At 37.1% G+C, this 24,440-nt stretch overlaps 1 protein-coding gene across 1 annotated transcript; it reads right to left on the bottom strand.

The window, feature by feature from the left end:
- Positions 1-793: 793 nt before the first annotated feature.
- ndufa10 (NADH:ubiquinone oxidoreductase subunit A10) lies at positions 794-17,507 on the bottom strand. Its single transcript, XM_087804354.1, has 10 exons — positions 17,369-17,507; positions 15,046-15,214; positions 14,620-14,835; positions 12,068-12,154; positions 11,784-11,905; positions 11,577-11,656; positions 8,056-8,110; positions 7,909-7,994; positions 4,477-4,585; positions 794-939 (listed from the first exon to the last, which is right to left on the bottom strand). The coding sequence occupies exons 1-10, from the start codon at positions 17,441-17,443 to the stop codon at positions 871-873; spliced, it is 1,068 nt and encodes a 355-aa protein (XP_087660480.1). The 5' UTR covers positions 17,444-17,507; the 3' UTR covers positions 794-870.
- Positions 17,508-24,440: the final 6,933 nt, after the last annotated feature.

The raw sequence follows: 24,440 nt of genomic DNA, 5'->3' as shown, positions 1-24,440 counted from the left end.
GACGTTCACTTCCAGAGAGAGAGATTTATTTTGAGTCCTAGAATATACTTAAGATTGTTCCTTTAATATAACATTTTGGAAAAAAAACTTTCAAATAAATTCATATTTGGTTTTCAATAAAATCCACTAAACCTCAAAGAGAAGGATTTTGTTAAGCAGGGATAAAAAATCTGGTGAATCGTCACAAACATCCAGAGAGAATACAAAGAAAGATCGTGAACGATCTCTTGAGAAGCCTTCAAGAAGATCATGAGGGGAACAAGTTTGGAAAAAAACATTTTCCTTGAATGAAGGTTTGGACGATTGGAAATTAAACTGTATCGTCTGCAACTCGTTCAGGGGTTTAAAAAAAAGAGGACAAGCTAAACAAAAACATGACGAAATGCTAAAAAAAATTGAACATTAAAATGACATCTTTTTGGGAAAATTATACATTTTTGCAAAATCAAAGTACTATCATTTGAAATCAAGGGAGATCTGGGCATTGACTAAGGACAAGAGGATACAGTCGACTCCAGCAGCTTTTACTATAACTCTAAAAAGAACAGATTACTCTGAAAATAATCCCAAACCTTAGTCGACATGAGGGTGAGTTGAAAATGAGTGTATTTTGCGTGAAAATCATTTAATTCCATGATTTAAAAAAAAAAAAAGAAAGACGACCAGCGAAACAAAAACATCAACTTTTTACTTTGAAATTCTTGAAAAACCCTGACGAAGACGAGTTAAAATCCAAGTACATTTTTGAAAACAGTGTAACGTTGGAACGCCGACGGAATAAACGACACCAATGATTGTTTCAACAACTTTTTTTTTTAATTACATACACTTTATTAAGGATTTACAAGTGAGGACTGTGTGGATCCTGGATCACTTCAGCCAGATGTGTTTGTCGCCCACGTCTTCATTATAGCCGCGGGAGAAGCTCTTCCCGGGGAGCTGAGAAGGAGGGAAGAAGAAGAAGAAGGAGAAGAAGCTCAAAAACAGGAGGAGGAGAATGGTTCAATTAAGAAGATAATAAAACCAAGCACCCATCACAGATAACTAAACGAGTCGAGAGTGCTGCTCCAGAACCATCAACTTGGCCCAGCAAACGCCCTTGTGTGACTCCGGCGCCAGCGAACCGAGATGATGCATTACACCGTCTTTCTCTCTCTCCGCCCTGGATCTGAGGACTTACGGAGAAACTCAGCCGCCGGTGGCGAGGCGTTCGTTTTTACGCCGCCGGGAGACACAAAGTCTCCAGTCAATAAACAGAAAAAGGTCATAGCCAAATATTTCCTGGCCGCGCTAATCACTCAAGCCTCGTAGAATATTCCGCAGCTGGCGCTCGCTGCCTCGTGGCGAGATCCTGTTCAATATTTCAGCGGGAGAAAATGAGCTCCATTAAGTTGATAACACTGTACTTTATTTTTCCAAAAGGGCAGGAGACGGAGGAGTGTTTGCACAGGCTCAGGGTTTCGCGACAAAAGATCAACTTAAAAGAGCAAAAACGTCCCTCGATGGACAAACTCGCGGATTATGGGCCGACGTCACGGACTCGACGCGTCTGATGAGAATATGAATGCGTTCGGAGAAGGAGGTTTAATGAAGTACTGGAGCCTCCGAGCTGATGAATTCAAGAGTATAATGTTAAGGGTTGGGTATTGATACTGGTATTAATACCTTCACTTCGATACTGGTTTCTAAACCATCTTTTTTGACACCATTATCAGATCAATTCCAAGTAAAAGCTTCAGTTTAAATGCGTACATTTCATCTTGAAGCTTATAGAAAAAAATGTCTAAATAATTTTAAGTGCAAAAGAATACTTTCTAAAAAGTGACAAATCAATCTTGACGTTTACTGCCTTAGACACCAATGAATGAAGTTTTGTTCATTCTTGTGTACTGAAAGTTTGTGTTTCGATACTTGGTACTACCAAAGCTTTTCGGTTGGTGCTGCAAAACAATTTAAGTGATAGTTCACCCAAAATTCAAATTCATTTTCTACTCGCTCTTTTTTAGAGTTATAGACAAAAATGTTTGTTCATTTTAATGTAGCGACTGGAGCTAAGTGGTCTTCGTCTTCATCTGCGTCCAAAAAAAACCATCCAAATACCTCAATACTGCTCGTCTGCAACGTCGCACTTGTATTAAAGCCTCGAAATAAGAATACATTTTGAGTTTATTTGTAGCAGAAGTTTTAAAGAATGACGAGCCATCCAGACAGGAAGTACTTTGGGTAAATATTGCAAGCGCATTCAGTGTAGAGTATACTGTATGCGCTTGTTAAAAGACAGTATTTGGATGTTTTTAAGTCTCTTTTTGAACGAAGACAACCGAGTTCCAGTCGCTACATTAAAATGAACAAACATTTTGTGTCTCTAAAAAAGAACAGATTACTTTGTAAATAATCCCAACCCTTGGTCGACATGAGGTTGAGTAGAAAAAGAGTGAAGTTTGGGTGAAACTATCACTTTAATTCTGTATTAAAACAGAAATGTTCATGGGTACTTAAGCAGGATTTAAAATCTTCGTAAATAACAAAATAAATATAGTGATGCTACTTATTTTCATGTATTCAAGGTGGTCCTGAAATTAATACCAGGACAAAGGGCCACCATATTTAAAGTTCACTGTCGATGTCCAAAACAATTGGTACTTATGCCTGAGAGATTTGGTCTAATCCCACGACAGAAGTAGCATTTTTCTTCAACAAAAATATTCTTCCAAACACGGCACAAAAAACGTCTCCGTCATTCGAGACGTTTTCTTCATAATTCATCGGCGCCAGGAAGCCATTTCCTCAAAGTTGATAGGAGTTTGGATGTTGAGGTGACAAGTCGTACTTAAGATTGCGCGGCGAATGGTCCTTGAGCCACTGTCTGACGGATGGAAGGTGTCGAGAAACAGTGACGGATGTCGGGCCGACCAGGATGGAGAAGCTCGACTTCTTCACTTCCACTCAAGCGCTTCCTCCTGTATAACAGGAAGCACTCGAGTGCCAGTTTATTCAAATGCTTTCAAGTGATTCGGAGGGTTAATTGAAGACAAAAAACCCTCCGTTTTGCTCCATTTCTGAGTGTAGAAAGTTCCAAAAGGTGCGGAGAAAATAAGTTCTAGAGTCTTGATGATTAATGTGAAGTTGATGTCTCTTTGTTTAAGTGGACTGAATCCTCCACGCTCGGTTTCACACATGACACTTTGATATATGCATCATAAATGAACAACAACTCGACAGAAGAAACCACTTTTCTTTTCTTTCATCTCCTTATTCCAGCTGGAGCAGAATGTCATGGTGAATTCATTTTGGTTAAACGGATGTAAAGAGAGAAGCGAGATGAATGGAATTAACACGGAGAGGATGAATGTGAACGTCTAAAGGACCTTTAGATCTAAACCCAAAGCTATAAATGAAACATCTTAAGGGTTCATGATACAGTGTCGACGTCATTTCTCAAGCGAGAGCGCCTCCTACACTTTAAATAGTCACTGACGTCACTTCTTTTTTTTTCTTCGAATGGCGGCTTGATGGATCTACTGACTCTTTCAAGAAACATCTTAAAACATTTTTATTTGTTCAGGCTTTTCCTTGATTTTCTGGAACTCCTGTGTTGTTCTCAGTATTATCTTAAAGTATATATTTTATTGAGTATTGTTTTGATTGTTTAAGCGCTTTGTGACCCTGGTCTGGAAAAGCGCTCTATAAATACAAATTACTTACTTACTTTCCACGGAGCCACTAAAGGGACATTGATAAATAAAAGTTATAAAGTGCTCCCGTGAAATTTAAAAACTTTCCCCATGTCCCTTTACAGACCTTGTACTTATCTGTGTAAAAACCTCATTGATATAATTAATGGCAGGCAATTCAATGAGGCTATAGAAAGAATCTCAGCACAAGAGCATCTATGATAAAGGTCAAATCTTATAGTCCCACACATGCAGTATATACCCCGGTTTCTGACTTCGTTGACCTACTGGCGCGATACTTGCCGGACAGAAGTACTGAGGTACAGAAACAAAAAAATCCTATGTTGTTTTTGGAACACTGGCAATAAAAGTTTCTGATTCTGAATGTGAAATGATTGATATGTTGGTTTTCTTTATTTAATAAAAGGTGTTTAATTTAACCATCGAAAATGATCCAAACATTTTTCTGGTATTTGTATCAAATACTGAAATATTGGTATCGTGAAAACCCTAGTTTACGCCGAGACTTATTATCCAGAGGCACATATTCTCCCATCATTCCATGCAACCGTTTCTGCCTGCGAGTTACGTAAACTTTGTTTTCATAGGTTTCCAAAAGAGTCCCACATTTATGAATAGAATCCGTCTCTAGAACGAACCTGATCTGATCAGAACCAGCTTAAATCTTTAGGTTTATTTCAAATTCTGACCACCAGGCTGCACCTTTTCATCTCAACTCTCCATTTATTGTCCAGCTAAACATTAAAATTAAAGCAGCGATAGAAAGGAAGTGCAAACATACCGCTTCATACGCCAGCAGTAACGCTTCGTACTCATGGGCTCCGACTGTGATCTCAGGTAGGAACACGGGTATTTGGGTCAGACACCCCACTTTATGCTTGTCTTGCATTCTGGAACAAATAGAAAGAAAAATAGTTAATTAGAAAATCTGTATTTGGAAAACAAGTATGACAACACTCAACACAAAAGTTGATTTTCTTATGAGGGAAGAATTTTGTGCCAAAAAACACGTTGATTCGGGCGTGAGGTCCTGGAAACATTCGTCTTGAGGAGATCAGTGAGTTTGTTTTAATGTCTCTTAGAGAAACTTGTGATAAGTACTTTTTGAATAGTCATGCACGTTCACAGGAGCCGAAAGTTGCAAAGGATGTCAAATCCAACACCTTTTTTAATTGCTGCATCCCATCCTCTGCCTGATCCATACTTCACCTCTCAACAGCCTGGGATTCTAGGCGAGAACAAGCCAGTCGCGATGAGAACGTGTGAACGTTTCTTCCGTTGTGTTGGACGTAAATGAGGTCGGAGCGTTTGAGTGGTCAGGGTGCGTTACGATCAACGTCCTCTCGTGGCAAATATAAGCTGATGGCAATTATCGTCGATGACAAGTCGAGGGCAGGAACGACTTGTGTTCACGCTCGGTGCGTTTCACACCTTTGGGTCAACGGCGGGTGAAGAAGGCACGAGAAAACCCAGACGATTTCCTACTCATCTCCCTACAAGTCTCATAATTGAAATGATTCATTATTCATACATAGCTTGTTCTAGTTATTTCCACGTCTGGAAAACCATTGACGGAAGAAATGGAATTCCAATCGGTACTAGTACAGATCCTACTGGATTCCAATCTGTACTTGTATATACGTTCCTTGTATGTGTACGGGCGAATAAAGCTTCTCTTTAATCTTGAATCAGGAAGCCGTTTTCTAGTACTAAACCAGTCCATAACTAGGGACGGACACCAATACTCAGCAACAGAGATTTGGTATACATTTCACCAGTTTCTTTGGTTTAAAGTCGAAACATTTTGGTACCTGCTCCACCGGATAGTCGAGCCAACACTATGGAGATGATGTAGACCGACTGCCGGCCCCCATCACAAGAAACAGACCCACCACTAGAAGAAGTGCGGTATTGTTGGCCAAACAAGTTGTTCAGTGATCCATGGACAAGGTCCAGACGTTTTAGTGGGAGGAAATTCCTCCTGGCTTTGTGTTTCATCCGGGCTCTCGTCATCAACAGAGAATTGTCAGGTCTAGTTGGGCTGAAAACTGTGGTGGAAAAGTGCCACAACTCGGACAAAGTGCATTACTTTGGAAATGCATTAAAGTAATCTATATTTAAAGGTCACTCGAGTCGGCTTGGTTCTCTTTCAGTTGCTCCAGGGGTCCTAAAGATCTCCTCTCAGGCTTCAAATGATCACTATGAAGTGTTCTGTTGGACTTATGCGTCAGTAAAGTTCAAAACAGCCGTGTACTACTCCCTTATTATAAGTACAATAGCTTGAATTGGTTCATTTTCTTCATCTCATTCCAAGAGCTCAAATCTTAAAGGAAGTTTCAAGTCCTCCAACCTTTCTTGGCCGTATTTGAGCTCTTAACTTCCGTGTCATTAAACTTAATTATATGGCATTTTTCATTCAAACCACTTTTAATGATTTCGTAAAAAAAAAAAAACCTGAGGAAATGTCAGGTAGTTCAGCCAGTTTTATATCAAATAGAAACCCATGCTTACATGTACGGTCCCGATTAAATGTCATGATTTATGCTTTATAAATAAACATCTGTATCCTTCATGTGCCAAGCCTCAAAATTGCTTCCGATATTAAAAAAAGTTCAATATTTTCATTTCAAACGCCACCGTGCCAATGACTTGGCGAGGTAAACTGGACCTCGGTGCCGAAGCAAATGGGTAGAAAATCCTTCACACCGGAACACAATGACAAAAAACTGGCCATTACATTCATTTTCAAGCATCGCTGGCTGCAAAACAGGGGTTTGCAGTGCCCAAGTAATCCAAGAGTCCACACTTTTGAACATGGGAACAAGGTCTTGAAGTGAACGCCCGCCAAGCACCACATGAGGGTAAATTTTCGATTTGGCGAGACATCCCAGCGAGGCCATCTGCCGCGCTGGTACACAAACGCTCGACAACAAACGTGGCGAAATAGTCTTTGAGAAAAAAAAAGCGACTCCCGCGAGGCCGGTTGTCATTTAGAGGCCTGCTGCTTCAGACCCACGCCCTCGTTAGTCCGGCGACATTCGGGACGTTTGATCAATGCGTGTTTTTTACTCGTGAACCGACGAGAGATCTCCTGTTTACAGAGCAGGACGTCGGCTCGGCGCTGATCCAACACCTACTGCCAACAGTTTATGGGTTTTGCCAGGGAAAAGGCTGGATGGTCATTTTCTTTTTATCCTGGATCAGTCCCCTCTGTTCGCGGCTCGGCCCGTCCACTCGCTCGTAAAATAAATGGAAAGAAACCATGGAGTGTTTAATGTGCCATTTGCTGTAATGTCTGCTTCTGTTTATCCTCAGGAAGATCACCTGTTGCTCTCGCTGGGTCACTTTCCTTACAGGTTTTGGAGCCGTAATCAAATGAATGATGATGGTGATTTAACCACTTTCATGACATACGAAGTAAGGAATATACAGCATTACAGATACAGCTTGAATCAAGAAATATACCGTTTGACCTGTTGCACTTGATAGACTCAACCTACGGCCATTTTTTAAGCTAACATCAGGGTTATGTTGCTCTTAAATATAAAATAAATAATCATTTTCTCCAGTTCGATACAGATTTATAACTTATTACAGAACACACTTATTTATTACCCTCACTACTTCTATCACATGCAACATGACATACATACATCTTGATTTACAATCATTCCATATGCTATCTTTTTTTTAAGTGTTATGAGGGAGAGGTTTTGAACTCATTTAAACTCAACTTGTGTTAGGACTTAAAATAATTCATAAATGGAAAGGGAAAATAATATTTCTGTTTGCATGGTTTTGAGGGCACAACTATACTTAACTAAAAACAATTTCCAATTCTTAACTCAATCTGTCTCACTCCCTCCCAGTGAACCCATTTTGATGCATGTGTGTTTTAACTGTCATATTGCCATGGCAAAAATAAGTTTGTATTAGAGACAATTTAAGAAAAATAGTCAAATTAGAGTTCAGGAAATTATTATTTTTAACTTCCTTACACATTTCATGCGTCTTCAAAGAGTACAATTTGAAAACCTTGGTTAGAAGGGGAAATAAATCCATTGTTTAAAGAATAATTTTCTGTCTTCTTAAGGCTGAGTATATGCAGTAAATTTGTAATAAAAGCCTTTTTTTATGTCTTTTTAGCTTGTGCGGCTCCTTCTTTAATGACGCTTAGACACTGAATGGTCTGCATGATATTCCGTGCACTTACAGCACTCGAAGGTGATGAAAAGACACGTCGTCCTGCCACAGCCACGGCCCCTTGTCGAACTTCAGCATCTCGATGTCCTCCGCCACCTTTGAAATGAAAGAAGAATCTTAGCATGGATTTGCATTCGCAGCGAGCATCAACACTGACCTGATCCACTTCTTGAGCCTTGTCTGAGCTGTACACCAGCAGTTCAGAGGTTTTACTAGAAAGACGGAGAGAAAACGAAACAATTCAAGCGAGTGCAGCGGTCAGAGACGGTGGGGAAATAATAGCCTGGATATTGATAAAGACTCTTAAGTACAATTTGTACCTAAACATTCCACTGTTATTTATCATAAATTGATTAATGTAATGTTTTTTTGTTGATCTTTTGTTTGGTTACTTCAACCAAATGATACAATTAATAAAAGTGTGCTACACGTGTTCTATTGACGTCTATAGGATCTGTTAGATTGTAACATTGCGTGCAGGTTTACATAATGGCGTCAGCGGTTAAAGATTATTTATCATCATTAAAAACCTGAAAGACGGTCCGTGTTGCGCTCAGGCTTTGATTCGATTCAAAGCGTTTAGTCACAGCTTGGCGTCTCTATGATGCAAATCCGTTGACCAGAGTTTAACTTATCCCTTTCTTCCTCCGCAGCCTCCTCAGAGTCAGTGCCAGTGATGTGAAATTAGCGTTAGTGCCTTCATCAACCTCAATTACAGAGTCTTCAAGTCGCTCTGCGTTACATTTCCACCATTCTTCCCGTCTATTGACGAGACGTTTACACCCACCGCCCCTTTGTTTAGAACCTTCACAGACGTTCATTATAGTGGTGAATGATTTCCTCTGTGCACGATGTCTCAGTCTCTCGGGGTCTGGGTTACTATTATGTCATTCATTTACAACCGCTTTATCCCTTGTGGGGGTCGCGGGGAGACTGGAGACTATCCCAGTTTCATAGGGCGAGAGGCAGGGGACACCCTGAACAGGACGCCTGTCTGTCACAGGGCACACAAAGACAGACAAGCATCACACACACACACACACTCATATCTACGGACAATTTTCCCCAAGCCCTCAATCGACCTCTGTATGTTTTTGGACTGTGGGAGGCATCTTCCTCTTCCTCTTCCTCATCATCCTCATCCTCATCCTCCTTCTCCTCATTCTCCTCCTCCTCCTCTTCCTCTTCCTCATCCTCCTTCTCCTCATCCTTCTTCTCCTCATCCTCCTTCTCCTCATCCTCCTTCTCCTCATCCTCCTTCTCCTCCTCCTCTTTCTCCTCCTCTTCCTCCTCCCCTTCCCCTTCCTCTTCCTCTTCCTCCTCCTGCTCCTCCTCCTCCTCCTCCTCATGTAAACTATCCAAAACGTTCAGACACTTTTATCACAGAATGAACAAATGAATTAAAGATGTAAACCAACGCAACACTGGGGAGAACATACCAACATATCCATCTCTAGATTTGCTTTTGACCATCATGCATGTTGTGTAACTTGACTATATGCCCTGCCTTTGATCATGTTACTCAAAAAAATGCATTTGTCACACATGAAAAGTCTTCTATTCATGGTTACATTTGACGTATAAAGCAAATGCATTTTTTGCAAATCAAACCGAGCTTGATTTTTTTAGGACACCCCTGCATAACAAGGTCTTCTGTTCTTCATTATATATGAACAAAAGCACTGTTCTAAGAAACGGTGAGAATTCAACAGCCTTCATCTTGATCTCAACACTTTTACAAGGTTGAGTGACTGATTTTGAACTAAAGGAGTGAAAATATATTGTTACTGAAATATATCACCAAAACCCTACAATAATTTTGACAGTTCAAATATAAACTTAATTACTTATTTTTGTATATAATATGATAGTTTATTTCTTTATTTTACCCACGGGGAAAATATGAGTCAACACAGCAGTTAATAAATATGATTTAACATACAGTACACTTCTGAAAAATGAAGAAATTAATTTAAAAAAGGGATTGTTAAAACAAAAATAAAATAAACAAGAATAATAAATAAAATAATGACAAATATAGAAACAAACAGTCGTGCAAGCTTGCCGAAATAAATGAAAAAGTTGTTTTCAATTAAAGGTTTTGGACTTAAGTTCTTCTAATTTGGTAATTTTCTGTATATTATTTTTTCTTTTTTAGTTTACAGTGTCAGATATGGTGATATTTGACAATATCATGATGTGTATCATATTGTGAGGTACTTATACTAATAACTAATTTTCTCACTGTGTTAATTACATTTCAATTTTCTTTAAAAGAATTTAACAGGCAATACACAATTCAATTTAATATTATTTAAAGTGATCATCTAAAGTCATCTCAAGAAACTTTACAGTTTAAGTAAGACTATAGTGGAGAAAGTAAAAACAGATCAACTCAATAATGAGTTATGCACAGTGTGGAGTTGGCAAGGAAAAACTTCCTTGAAAAGAAAAATTGAGCAGAACCAGACTCAATGTTGACATGTAGACAATTGATACCATTATTCAGCCTCAAATTAAATGCATAGTTTAATAGTGTATGTATGTATGTATGTATGTATATATATATATATATACTATTAAACTATTGATTTATATATACAGCATATATTTATAGTTTTCCAGAGGGATGTTTCTGAATGATAATACATTTGGAACAGATTTTAAGCACCATAACTGTGTCATGTTATGTGGAACAACTGTAAACAAGTGTGTCGTTACACAATTCCACTAGACTACCATTATTTACGATGCGACAGATAAATCCATAACAGAAGCTCATATCAACAGGGCAGCTGCAGCAAACCTGATGAAGTCAGGCTTGGAAACAAAGCATGGTGAACGTGGAAGTTAATAGCGGGATCGATATCTTTTGCTCATCATTAAGGCGCCAGAAGCTCTGACCGGAATCACAACCGTGTATCCATTAAATGAATTGATTGCTTCTGTGTGCTCTTATGGCATCGCCAGTCGATAGCGATGTCTAAATCTTAATCCAGCAGCCGCCCTGGCTGAGGAAAAAATTGGTAAACAGCATCATTCTTAAATGTTAAATACACAAATCTTGCAAGGTCAATGACTTCAGCGTTACATTGACACGTAGAAGCAGCTAATGTCTTTATTACTGACCCTGAGAGAGGTTTTTTTTTTAAAGAGCACAGTGTAGATTTAGAGTCCTGGAAGACATTTTAATCAAGGCTCTGGAAACACTTTTAATGTATTTTTAATTGATCAACTAAATTTGCCTGGTGCGTCTGGTGAGGTTATTGGATTTGCAGCATAACTGCAGTGAAATGATGTAGCAATAACTATAAAACACTTTTTATTTAATGTTCTGATACACTTTGTATTTCATCAGGGTCATTAAAAAAAACGTTGAATGATCTTCATGATTAAAATATAGACAGATTAAAATATAGACATTTAAAGCACGGACAAGAATATTAAAGCAGAAACATTCTTTTTATCATAAAAATAATAATGATAATCTAAATCAACATAATATCACATTTTATTTAAAATAAACAATTAGTTTAGACAGAAAGGACATTTTTTCCCGCATTTCTATCCCGTTAAACTCTGGATAGAGTTATAAAACTGCTGACTATCCATACATTTACTGGAATTATGCATGCTGGGAAACTCATTTATGAGCCATTATAGTGAAAAACAACTCACCTGATTTGGGGCAGGAAAGACTTTTTGTAGCCGTCCTCAATGCCTTTAAGAAACGACAGCGAGACGTTCTGCAGATGGGGCTGCACAGACAAACACGTTTCATGTAAATATTCATTGTCGGATGAAAACTGTAGCTGATAAGAAAAAGAAAAAAAAGAGGCTGAAAATAATGTGAGAACATGAAAGAACATGAACAGGAATGGTCACCTTTCCACCCTGTTTCAGCTTCTTCTGCACCTCATCAGCCGGCTGGTCCACATAAATGGCAAGATGTGGAGGCAGGAATTCACAGATGCTGATGTCTTTTATCTCGTTGTAGTGATTCACGCCTGCGAGCCAAAGAACAGGGAAAAAAACATTGGTGCGTGGGTCACAGCTTTATCTCTCTAGAGAAGACGGTCAAGTTGTTGTTTTTTTTCCTTCATGATGGAATACACCGTAGACATACATAAATTCACCCCAACAATGTTTGGTACACGAAACATACTTACACTCCTTTCTGATGTAGCCTTCTTTGAACATGGCATCCAAAAAGACGTAATCACTGTACAGGGAACGCTCCAGGACCACACCCTGACCTTGAATTTAAAAAAAAAAGAGAAGATAATAGTTTGCAAATCTAATTTATAGTACATAAATGATACGATACATGTGACGATACGACATATCGTGATGAATTAAGATACTGTAGTAACAACTATACATGTCACAGTACAGATTGGAATCCAGTAAGACTTGGTATTCTATTTTCAAAAACGTTTGATGTAATCCAAATTTATCCTATTAGAATTGGAGATTGTCCTGGTAGAATTCCCATTTGTCCTAAAACAGATTGGAATTCCAATATCCAGAACCCAGTACAGTAGTAGGATTCTAATCTGTACTAGTACAGATTGGATTTCACTAGTAGAATCTGGAATCGTCCTAGAACAGATTGGAATTCCAATATTCAGATCACAGTTCAGTACTAGGATTCTAATCTGTACTAGTACAGATTGGAATTCCAATCTCTATTATTAGGATTCCAGATCCTACTGGATTCCAATCTGTACTACGACATATTGTTTATTTTAAAGATACAACACATACTTTTTCTAATCAAACGTAAAAGTACTAGTAGCAAAGCATTTCTCAAAACATGAACAACAACTGTAAACTTATATTAGCAATGAAGTGAATTAACATCTCAAACAACCTGGAGCAACATGAAATATCCAGTATCTGTCAGTGTTGATTTTTTTTAACTTAAAACTGAAATATACAATAACATTTTACTTTAATACAAAGCTATTTAATTTATTACTTTTTGTAAGAAAATAATAATTTGATCAATGATTGACACGATTTAAAAACGAGTTAGTAAAGAGTTTAACGGTGTTATGACTAAACTAAACTTGATTGTCCTGAAGTTTGTGAAGTTTAATTAAGTCATCTAGACGGAAAAAAACGCTCTATTTATTGAGGCAATTTCCAACAATGAAGTCAACAAGAACGTTTGTCATTGTTGACTTTCATGTGTCGACTGAAGGTTTCTCTCGTCGCTACAGAACAGCAAAGTCATCTGCTTTGTTTGGTTTCGCCTTTCTCGTTTTTTCTATCTGCTCATATTCTTTGTCGTGATTCTTCTCTAGATACTTAATAAAGTTAGCGGTGTTGAATCCTGTGGAGGGATTTAAGGTAAGGTAAGGTAAAACTTTATTGATCCCTCAGGAGGTCTCCTTCGGGAAATTGTTTTTTCCAGTAGCCAGCAATTTTTCATTAAAAAAACAGAAAATGTATTCTCCAAACACAGCAACTCTGCAGCAGAGTCTGTTGTTAGCAGCAGCTGCTTCACCTGCAAATATATATATATTTTTTTTTAAAAGTCGATAAAGTGCGATAGATTATCGGGTAGAAAAAAATATCGCAATACATCATTATGTCGATATTTTAAGACATATAAATGACTCATTTTGAAGATCCGTGCAACTGCAGATGAATGTTCACACACCCAAAGTCCACAAAACATCATATTTGTAGGAAATCAAGTCCATAGTCACGGAGGATGCCATTATCACCACCTTGGAAAGTCATATTCAGCCGTTTAGCGGGTTTCTAAGATCCACCATATGGTTAGGCGGTTCACAAATCGACTGATTTAGAAGGTGGCGTGCACAGTTGTGACACTTGGTGACCTGTGTTTTCAGTGTCAAACATATAAACAACGGCGACACGTTTAACTATTAGAAGTTCCATGCTGCTACTTGTGGTGGCAAAAAAAACAGGCATCTCATTGAGGACTTTGAATCTATTTAAGGTTACAAAGTTCTTCTTTAGCAGAGCATTTAGTGAGCTCCAAGTCAGGGGTCTTGTCTTGTTGGTGTTCATGTGTATCTTTGGTAGTATAATAAACTTAGGAGTCGTGGAGCCGCAGGATTTAAATTAGGAGTATGGATTGGCAAGAATCTGATGATAAGATACTCATCACCATACAGGGTCAATGATACAATATACTGTGATACTTTAGGAACAAGGATATATTTGTAGTATTTTCCAGTACTTGACTCTGGTGTCAGACCATATTACTCTTAAATAAGTCCTAACTGCTTTAATTTCTTTTCAAACCAAAATATGTACAAACATCAGCTTTAAAGGCTGCCAAAGTGGACTGTATCATCTCGTCCTCAGTCATTGACAATATCTTGCAGGATTTAATGGTTCCTTAAGCTGCGGAGGACGCAATGACCTCCGCAAAACCGTACAAACACTGTTTTCTTTGCATGTTAATTGTAATAAAAACAAATATCTATACACAATACATTGAAATATAAATCATAAAAGAACTATGATGAAAATAAAATACGATTTAAAAGTTAAATTATAGATTTTTTTCAAATGAATACAGTGCTATTGAAAATCTATAAAGTATTGTGAGAAAAGTAAAATTGTAAATTCAAGTGTACTGATATTTTCTTGCACCCCAATAGCAAGTAAGTTTCTTTTTTTTCCCCACCAAAAAGGGGGGGACTATAGATATAACGCAGTCATTCGATTTTCGGTGTACCTGTGACCAGGAGGTGCTCAAGGGCATCGGCGTACTGAAGCACCCTCATGATGTACATCCAGAGCTGCACCCTGTAACTGTTCCCATCTCCAGACTTTGGGTTCAAGTAGAACTCTTCGAGGTTGCACAATCCGTTAAAGTCAGAGGACAGAGGTTTCTTCTCCCCCAACATCCGGTCCAGGTAGAAAGCGTCCGCCTCCGGCATGTAGAGCATCCCTACGTATCCGAGAGATGCGTTAGACATTAATAAATATTTTTCAAACGTATACTCTTTAAAATGGAGTTAACAAAATGTCATAATCTATGAAAAAGGCAATATTATGATTAAGGAAGACCTGATAACAGTATACATGTCTAATAGTTTGACAAAAAGTACGAGAAGAAAGAGTAGAAGGTCTCGTGAGACACACATGCAGTTTTATTTACCGAGCCGTTCAGCGAGCTTCTGCGCCAGAGCTCCTTTCCCTGAGGCCAAGTTGCCATCGATGGTGATGATTTTACTGTACTCTTTGAATCTGGGGGTCGTTCTCTCCCCTAGAATATACGCCAACCAGCCATACTCTAACCCTCTTGCAGGAGTGGTGTGGATCCGTGCCTTGATGAGGGAAAAAAACATGAAATGATTCAATGTTGAAAAGAGAAACGGGGTACACCTTATATTGATTAAATTGTAAATTAAGCAGCATATATGGGTAAAAATCAGTCGAGCAAATAAATATGATTAAAGAATACGAGTTTCAACTTCTGAAATAATCAAGCCCCGAAGATGAAGATTAACTGGGGCTTCTCCCTCTCTTTGTTTTTTTAATATAACGGGAGTCAAACTTTCTTTAAAATGACTTAATTATTTGGGTGACGTTATTATATATTAGTAAAACACAAACTATATATGAGGCCATCTTGTTGCAGAGAAACCAGTCTAGGTGTCCTAAAATTATCTAAATTGCAAAATAATATCCTTCCCAAATCTGTCAATACTCATTAAATAATACATTTTTAGTATTTAATTCTCACTCCACACAGTCAAGAAAGGATCCAGATCTACAACCACGAAGCTTATTTTTTAACTCAACAAAAATCTCTGGCAAAACATCCAAGGCAAGTGAAATGTCCATCAGAATCCCTATTATATGATAAGTTATACATTTATCTAATATCTTTTTAATTGATTCGATTCACACACTGTGAAATTATTTTGATCGATGATAAAAATGAACCGTAACTGTGATTTATGTTTCCATTACTGTATATTCAAACAACTTATGGAGTAATTTTTTAATCTGGGATATTAATTTGTTTTATGCATATTTCGAGAGCAAATTTAAAAGTAAATTTTCGTTATTAATAATAAATCATAATAAATAAATATATACATTAATACAGCGCAGTAATAAAACAAGATAAAACAACACATGTTCCATTCAGGGAAAATATTAACAAATAAATCTGTATCTGTGAAAGTGTGTTTTAAAAAGAAATTTTAAAAGAAGGAACAGACTCAGTCTTATCTGCTTGGGCAGTATGTTATAATGATGTAATAACAAAAGACGTGGACCAGAAATCAGTGCATTTTAGTTTTAATAATCCACAACTTTCTTAATATTTATCACAGGGGAATTATACGTATATCACTGGACTCGTATTTATAAGCCCTATCTGTAGTTATGCGTGTATTTTCTCTTCCTGGTTATAGAGAGTGATCAATCAGTGCGTATCACTTTTGATCGTCTGAGCCATGTTTACTGACAGTTTCTGTTACTTCCGACTAATTTCATGAAGTTCATCGATTCAATACAACGTCAATTTGCTTTATGTATCCATTATAATACATTTAAACAACCTAAAATGATTAACATAATAAACATATTTATTCTGTTGTCAAGCAAGCTTTCCAATGATGCCAAACTTTTTTTAAATTGAGCAAATATTGAGCAAGTTAGCAATAGCATTTTCAAAGTCAGGTTTAACAAACGGGCCCACCTATAATACTGACCCCTTATTGATAAGTATGGAGGAGGTTGGCCAGAAATTAGTGCATTTTGAGGGGTTATTATAGTCCATAACTTTAATATTTAATAGCAGAAAAAATATACTTATACTATGTATCACTGCAATCGTCTTTACAATACATTGTATATGGTATTGATTTATGTTTTAAATTGTACACACATACCTAAACTTGATTTGTATTTTTCTGATAATACTGGTTTCATCTTTTACATTTTACACATACATCCTTCCTCCCAGCCGGTCACAGCAGGAGGCCGTCAACAATGAGTCTTGTTCTGCTCGAGGTTTCTGCCTTCTAAAAGGAAGCTTTTCCTTGCCAACGCCACAATGTCATTTACTCATTGTTGATTTGCTGGGATCTGTTTTTCCTTCCTTTACTATAGTCTTATTTCAACTGTAAAGTGTCTTGAGATAAATTTGTTATGATAACACACTTTAAATAGAATTGAATAGTTAGAGTCAAAACATACCTATACATACAGTATATAGGTCAAGTGCACATTAAAATATTGATTTGTTTATCGTCAGTCATTTAAATATTAACTTTAAATACTAGGCTAAACCTCGGACACGCAGACGATATTTCTCTGAAACTAACAGCAGTTTTGACTCAAAAATAACACAATCTGTGCAGCGACCAACTGTGATGCTAACAAGCTAACAAGCTAAGTCGGTTTGTCCTTGTCAGGTCTGGGGAGCAAAAATGGCGGAAAACACGTCGAGACTCAGTCGTTCTCACCTTCTGAGCAGCAGCGACTGTTCGGACATGAGTGAGTCCGGTCGGGAAGACCGTGCGGATCACCCTCAGGGCCATGATATAGACCCCAAAACACCCTCGACCTGAAACTTCACCGCTATACAGCAGCCACTGGTGGAGGGGTCCTTCGCGTCGTGACGTCACCCGCTCGTTTGACGTCTGTCGTGTTTAGAGAGCGCCTGAATGAAATTAAGACAGAGTAAAAACAAAAACCTATTTCGTATTTTTTTTTATATATATAAACGGATGATATTTAAATTATGTAATGCTTCCTTAACCAATCCATGGATTAATTAAACAAGTAGCTTTTAATCTAATTAAAATAGCATTTTTTATTATTATTATTCGGATTTTATTTCACAATAATTAGAAAACCAAGCCTTGTATTTATTTGTAAATGTTTAAGTGTATATCAAATTATTTAGGTGTCAAATATCAAGAAAAATATCTTGTTGTGTTTAATTTAAATCAAATAATTATTACGGAATTATTTAAACATGTCGTTTTATGTTTTGCTGTCACAGATACAGACATAAATTATATATTTTTTATCAACAGAAAATAATATACTTGTCGGAATGTGCCGTTAATGTGTGTATTATTATTACTATATACATTTTATTGTATTAGGATGCGAACTAATTCACTATTAGATTTCTCAACTGAAACTAGGTTCTTGCATTGAGAAACCTACTTTTCACTCACTTGAGAAAAAACAACACAAACTTAAAGTTCTTCGAAAAAAATGTATGAAAAAAACAAACTTCAAGAGTATTTCCATATATCACCACTAGAGAGTAGTATTTACTGCTATTTAGAGAAAAAATACTGTTTCTTGATGATTTTAATGACAGCATTTGAGAAAATAATGTACATTAAAGAAAGGCGAAGCATACAAATATTTACATTAAAAAATGCATTTAAATAAAGTAAAAAGTTTGGGTGTTTGTCTTTTTTTTCAAATTTTATTTTATTATTTATATGTATTTTTGTAAAAAGTACACCTGCTATTGTAGGCGCGTGGTTCCAAAGACAAGTGAAAAAAAATATAATCGGAATAAATCTAAACATGATAAAAGTAAATATATTTGATTTGCGAATAAAACTTCTTGAGTAAATTTAATTACAGTTTAAATCCTATAGATGGCGATCTCTGCTTATTAATCGCTGGACCTTAATGTCAGAATTTCGTTCAAGTATGACATTTTGAAGCTTTATTATAGAGAATTTACAGGAAATAAACAGTTTGATTGACAAAAGGGTTCATATTTATGATATTTACATTCACATTATTCCATGTGCGGTGAAGTATATCGACGTAAACGTCTGTTTCGTTGAATCAAATTGACCCAACTTTCTTTTATTGTTCATGCATTCAACTCATGTCTCCCAATTAAAAAGTGTTTTTGAGTTTCTTGTGCTCTAAAAAAAATGTGTTTCTACTCAGTGCATAAAGTGTGAAACCGAGTCAGTGAAGGTGTGTGTAACGAAAGAATAATAACCACTGGCACAGATTTCATTTATTATTTATCTGAAGCGAGCCAATGAGATTTTTTCTGGAGCCAACTCAAAGCAAACGCGCCAAAAAAAAAAAACCCAGACCATCCATCTCCCCGAGAGCCGCCAAATGAGTTATGACTTCACACTTATCAATCGGCCCTCTGTTCCCGCCCGGGCTCCCAGAGATCAGGGGCCTGAAGACTTCTGCGAAAGCCTCCTGCTTGTGTGTTCGCCGTGACTCACTGGCCTCTTCTCTTCTCTCTCTCCCACTCTAGGCTGGGAAACCACCAGCGTGAAAACAACCCACGTCCAAAGGCACCACTTCATCCTTCATGGAAGGCCAACGAGTGCAAGAGTGTTTCAGCTGTGTGCTGTCAACTTTGCACATAACAAACACGCTGGCGTTTCCTCACTTCGCTCAAATCGGCCGGGAGATTGTCCAGACCACCAAGAACCAGCGATGGAAGTTACCACTGCCACTGCCGCCTTCTTTTCTTTTCTTTTTTCCCCCAACTTTTGGCCGGCGCTCCCGAGTAAGATTTCCTTCCATATTCCCTTCGTGGAGTTCCTGATCTTCCACTTAGAGCACGTCGACGTGACAAGAGTGGAAATTGGTTGAAGTACTTTGATGTGAAATACACAAAGTGCTTTACTCAAGTGGCGAAAATATTAATTCAAAAGCTTATTTTCACTCTTTTGTTAAAGGTTCAAGGGAAAAAAGCACAACAAGAGCTAATAAAAGTAATACTTCAGTATCATGTAATAACATAATAATACTTCAGTATCATGTAATAACATAATAATACTTCAGTATCATGTAATAACATAATACTTCAGTATCATGCAATAAGATAATACTTCAGTATCATGTAATATGTTATACTCCAGTGTGATGCAATAACATAAAATTTCAGTATCATGTAATAACATAATACTTAAGTATCATGTAATAACATATAACTTCAGTATCATGTAATAACATAATACTTCAGTATCATGTAATAACATAACAATTCAGTATAATGTAATAACATAATACTTCAGTATCATGTAAAAACATAATACTTCAGTATCATCTAATAACATAATATTTCAGTATCATGTAATAACGTAATACTTCAGTATCGTGTAATAACATAATACTTCAGTATCATGTAATAACATAATAATAATTCAGTATCATGTAATAACATAATACTTCAGTATCATGTAATAACATATTCATTCAGAATCATGTAATAACATAATAATTATTCTGTATCTTGTAATAACATAATAATTCAGTATCATGTAATAACATAATACTTCAGTATAATGTAATAACATAAAAATAATTCAGTATCATGTAATAACATAATACTTCAGTATCATCTAATAACATAATATTTCAGTATCATGTAATAACGTAATACTTCAGTATCGTGTAATAACATAATACTTCAGTATCATGTAATTACATAATAATAATTCAGTATCATGTAATAACATAATACTTCAGTATCATGTAATAACATATTAATTCAGTATCATGTAATAACATAATACTTCAGTATCATGTAATAACATATTAATTCAGTATCATGTAATAACATAATAATTATTCTGTAGCTTGTAATAACATAATAATTCAGTATCATGTAATAACATAATACTTCGGTATCATGTAATAACATAATACTTCAGTATAATGTAATAACATAAATATAATTCAGTATCATGTAATAACATAATAATTCATTATCATGTAATAACATAATACTTCAGTATAATGTAATAACATAAAAATCATTCAGTATCATGTAATAACATAATACTTCAGTATAATGTAATAACATAAAAATAATTCAGTATCATGTAATAACATAATAATTCAGTATCATGTAATAACATAATACTTCGGTATCATTTTATAACATAATACTTCAGTATCATGTCATAATATAAAAATTCAACATAATATGTTTGAGGAATTTCTTTGGATTTTATTTAATTTTGTTTTCTGAGAATTAACAATAATATTCCACAATTACCATGTTCCTATAATTACTCTGTCCTTACATTGTATTTAATTTCAATGTTTCTCTCATTGATTTCCGTACCTAAAGTTTCTTCAACAGCTTCTTCTCTCCTGAATGAAGGGTCATCTCTGTTATCGGGAGGTTTCCAGGTCGATGGCATCAGCCTTACGTGACCCTCAGCACTTTTCCACTTGGAGATTTAATCTTTAGAATTGATTTCTCTTCTTTCCAGCTGAACTTTAGTGGCACCAGGAAGAAATCTCACTGATAAGCTTTCATTCTTATAATTCTGTTTAAACGCTTTCTTATTTCCTCGTCTGCATTTATTCCTCATTTACTTTGCGTATTACTCCCAAAACTGTCATTGTTCAATGATATTAGGATTTTGAAATACGGAAAAATACTCAACATTTGTATACCCACATATATATACTTTGAGAATAATAAAATATGAAAAATACTAGCCAGAATATGTACATATATAAAATAAGCATAAAAGAAAAACAATAAAAGAAGAAAACAAAAGAAAAATTGCATCAAATAATTCTCTATAAAATACATGTTAGAAAAGTATACTTTTTTTTTTAATAATTATTTATTTGTTGAGAAAAATAAAATAGCCAGAATATGTATACATATATATAAATAACAAAATAAATAAGTATAAAATAACAACTACTATAATAATAATAAGACAATAATTATAATAATAATAATCTCCAGAGGGATAAATAAAGTAAATCTAATCATAATAATAATAATAATATGTACTTGTCGAGCCCTGCTTTAAAAGAAAAATTACGTTAAATAACTGTCTATAAAATACAGATGAGAAAATGATAATTTATCTTTGAAAAACTCTCATCTTATGCATGAATCATATATAAAACACAAGAGGGACTAAATATTTGAATCAGCAATACATGTTTAGACCAAGTTATTGAGCACATATACATGTAGACACAAGTTAACATAGTTAAGACATAATTGTACACAAACCACACAGAGGAACCAAAGTAATTAGTCGACATTAAAACAAGCATATTCTAAAGTAAGATCTCAACAGTGAAGAACTGTACGAGTCCCTCCTCCTGTGAGCTACCATTAGACCTCCTGCCAAGTCCAACCCTAAAAAGAAACAGTAAACCTTTAAGTGTTCCATTGCATCATCGCATCCTTTGTTGAACTATCACTATACTAGCTGCTTGACAAAAAAACTTAAAATATCGACATACATTTATGATTGTTTTTGAGCATATTTAGCAAGTTTTTAATTTATTTTGACAAAACTGCACTTTGCATTTTTGGATGGATGGATGCATGGATGCATGGATGGATGCATGGATGGATGGATGGATGGATGGATGGATGGATGGATGGATGGATGGATGGATGGATGGATGGATGGATGGATGGACGGATGGATGGATGGATGGATGGATGGATGGATGGATGGATGGATGGATGGATGGATGGATGGATGGATGGATGGATGGATGGATGGATGGATGGATGGATGGACGGATGGATGGATGGATATAGATGGATGGATGGATGGATGGATGGATGGATGGATGGATGGATGGATGGATGGATGGATGGATGGATGGATGGATGGATGGATGGATGGATGGATGGATGGATGGACGGACGTACGGATGGATGGATGGATGGATGGATGGATTGATGGATGGATGGATGGATGGATGGATGGATGGATGGACGGACGGACGGACGGACGGACGGATGGATGGATGGATGGATGGACGGACGGATGGATGGATGGATGGATGGATGGATGGACGGACGGACGGATGGATGGATGGATATAGATGGATGGATGGATGGACGGATGGATGGATGGATGGATGGATGGATGGACGGACGGACGGACGGATGGATGGATGGATGGATGGATGGATGGATGGATGGATGGATGGATGGATGGATGGATGGATGGATGGATGGATGGATGGATGGATGGATGGATGGATGGATCAAGTAAACACACTTTCTTCCCAATTTTTCTCACTGATGAAAATCCATTTCAAACCCAATACAATAATATTTAATATTTATTACATTTGATGAATGAAATGTAACTCCTAAGTTGAAGCTCCTCAGACATTAACAGCATGTTAGCATGTTAGCATGTTAGCTCCCGATAGCTCCAGCTTCGACAGAAGACACTGAAGATGTTTTTTTTAAAACTGATTTCCTTCCATGGACACGACATCCAGCAACATGTCCACAGATCGATCGAACATCTACAGGGACCTGATCAAACATCTACAGGGACCTGATCAAACATCTACAGGGACCTGATCAAACATCTACAGGGACCTGATCCAACATCTACAGGGACCTGATCCAACATCTACAGGGACCTGATCAAACATCTACAGGGACCTGATCAAACATCTACAGGGACCTGATCAAACATCGACAGGGACCTGATCAAACATCTACAGGGACCTGATCCAACATCTACAGGGACCTGATCAAACATCTACAGGGACCTGATCAAACATCTACAGGGACCTGATCAAACATCTACAGGGACCTGATCAAACATCTACAGGGACCTGATCGAACATCTACAGGGACCTGATCCAACATCTACAGGGACCTGATCAAACATCTACAGGGACCTGATCCAACATCTACAGGGACCTGATCAAACATCTACAGGGACCTGATCAAACATCTACAGGGACCTGATCGAACATCTACAGGGACCTGATCAAACATCTACAGGGACCTGATCAAACATCTACAGGGACCTGATCAAACATCTACAGGGACCTGATCAAACATCTACAGGGACCTGATCAAACATCTACAGGGACCTGATCGAACATCTACAGGGACCTGATCAAACATCTACAGGGACCTGATCGAACATCTACAGGGACCTGATCGAACATCTACAGGGACCTGATCAAACATCTACAGGGACCTGATCAAACATCTACAGGGACCTGATCAAACATCTACAGGGACCTGATCAAACATCTACAGGGACCTGATCAAACATCTACAGGGACCTGATCAAACATCTACAGGGACCTGATCAAACATCTACAGGGACCTGATCAAACATCTACAGGGACCTGATCAAACATCTACAGGGACCTGATCAAACATCTACAGGGACCTGATCAAACATCTACAGGGACCTGATCAAACATCTAGAGGGACCTGATCAAACATCTACAGGGACCTGATCAAACATCTAGAGGGACCTGATCAAACATCTACAGGGACCTGATCAAACATCTACAGGGACCTGATCGAACATCTACAGGGACCTGATCAAACATCTACAGGGACCTAATCAAACATCTACAGGGACCTGATCAAACATCTACAGGGACCCGATCAAACATCTAGAGGGACCTGATCAAACATCTACAGGGACCCGATCAAACATCTAGAGGGACCCGATCAAACATCTACAGGGACCTGATCAAACATCTACAGGGACCTGATCAAACATCTACAGGGACCTGATCAAACATCTACAGGGACCTGAT

The sequence above is a fragment of the Callionymus lyra genome, chromosome 12 (assembly GCF_982586985.1).
Source record: "Callionymus lyra chromosome 12, fCalLyr1.hap1.1, whole genome shotgun sequence".
Taxonomy (NCBI): Eukaryota; Metazoa; Chordata; class Actinopteri; order Syngnathiformes; family Callionymidae; genus Callionymus; species Callionymus lyra.
Note: the sequence above shows the minus strand (reverse complement) of the source record. Positions and strands in the feature narration are given on the sequence as shown.

Coding starts and splice junctions, on each gene's coding strand:
- ndufa10 (XM_087804354.1), bottom strand. CDS start 17,443: ATGGCCCTGAGGGTGATCCGCACGGTCTTCCCGACCGGACTCACTCAT. Junction 15,215..17,368: donor CAGTCGCTGCTGCTCAGAAG/GTGAGAACGACT, acceptor TCCCTCATCAAG/GCACGGATCCACACCACTCC. Junction 4,586..7,908: donor TTTCATCACCTTCGAGTGCT/GTAAGTGCACGG, acceptor TATTTGTTCCAG/AATGCAAGACAAGCATAAAG.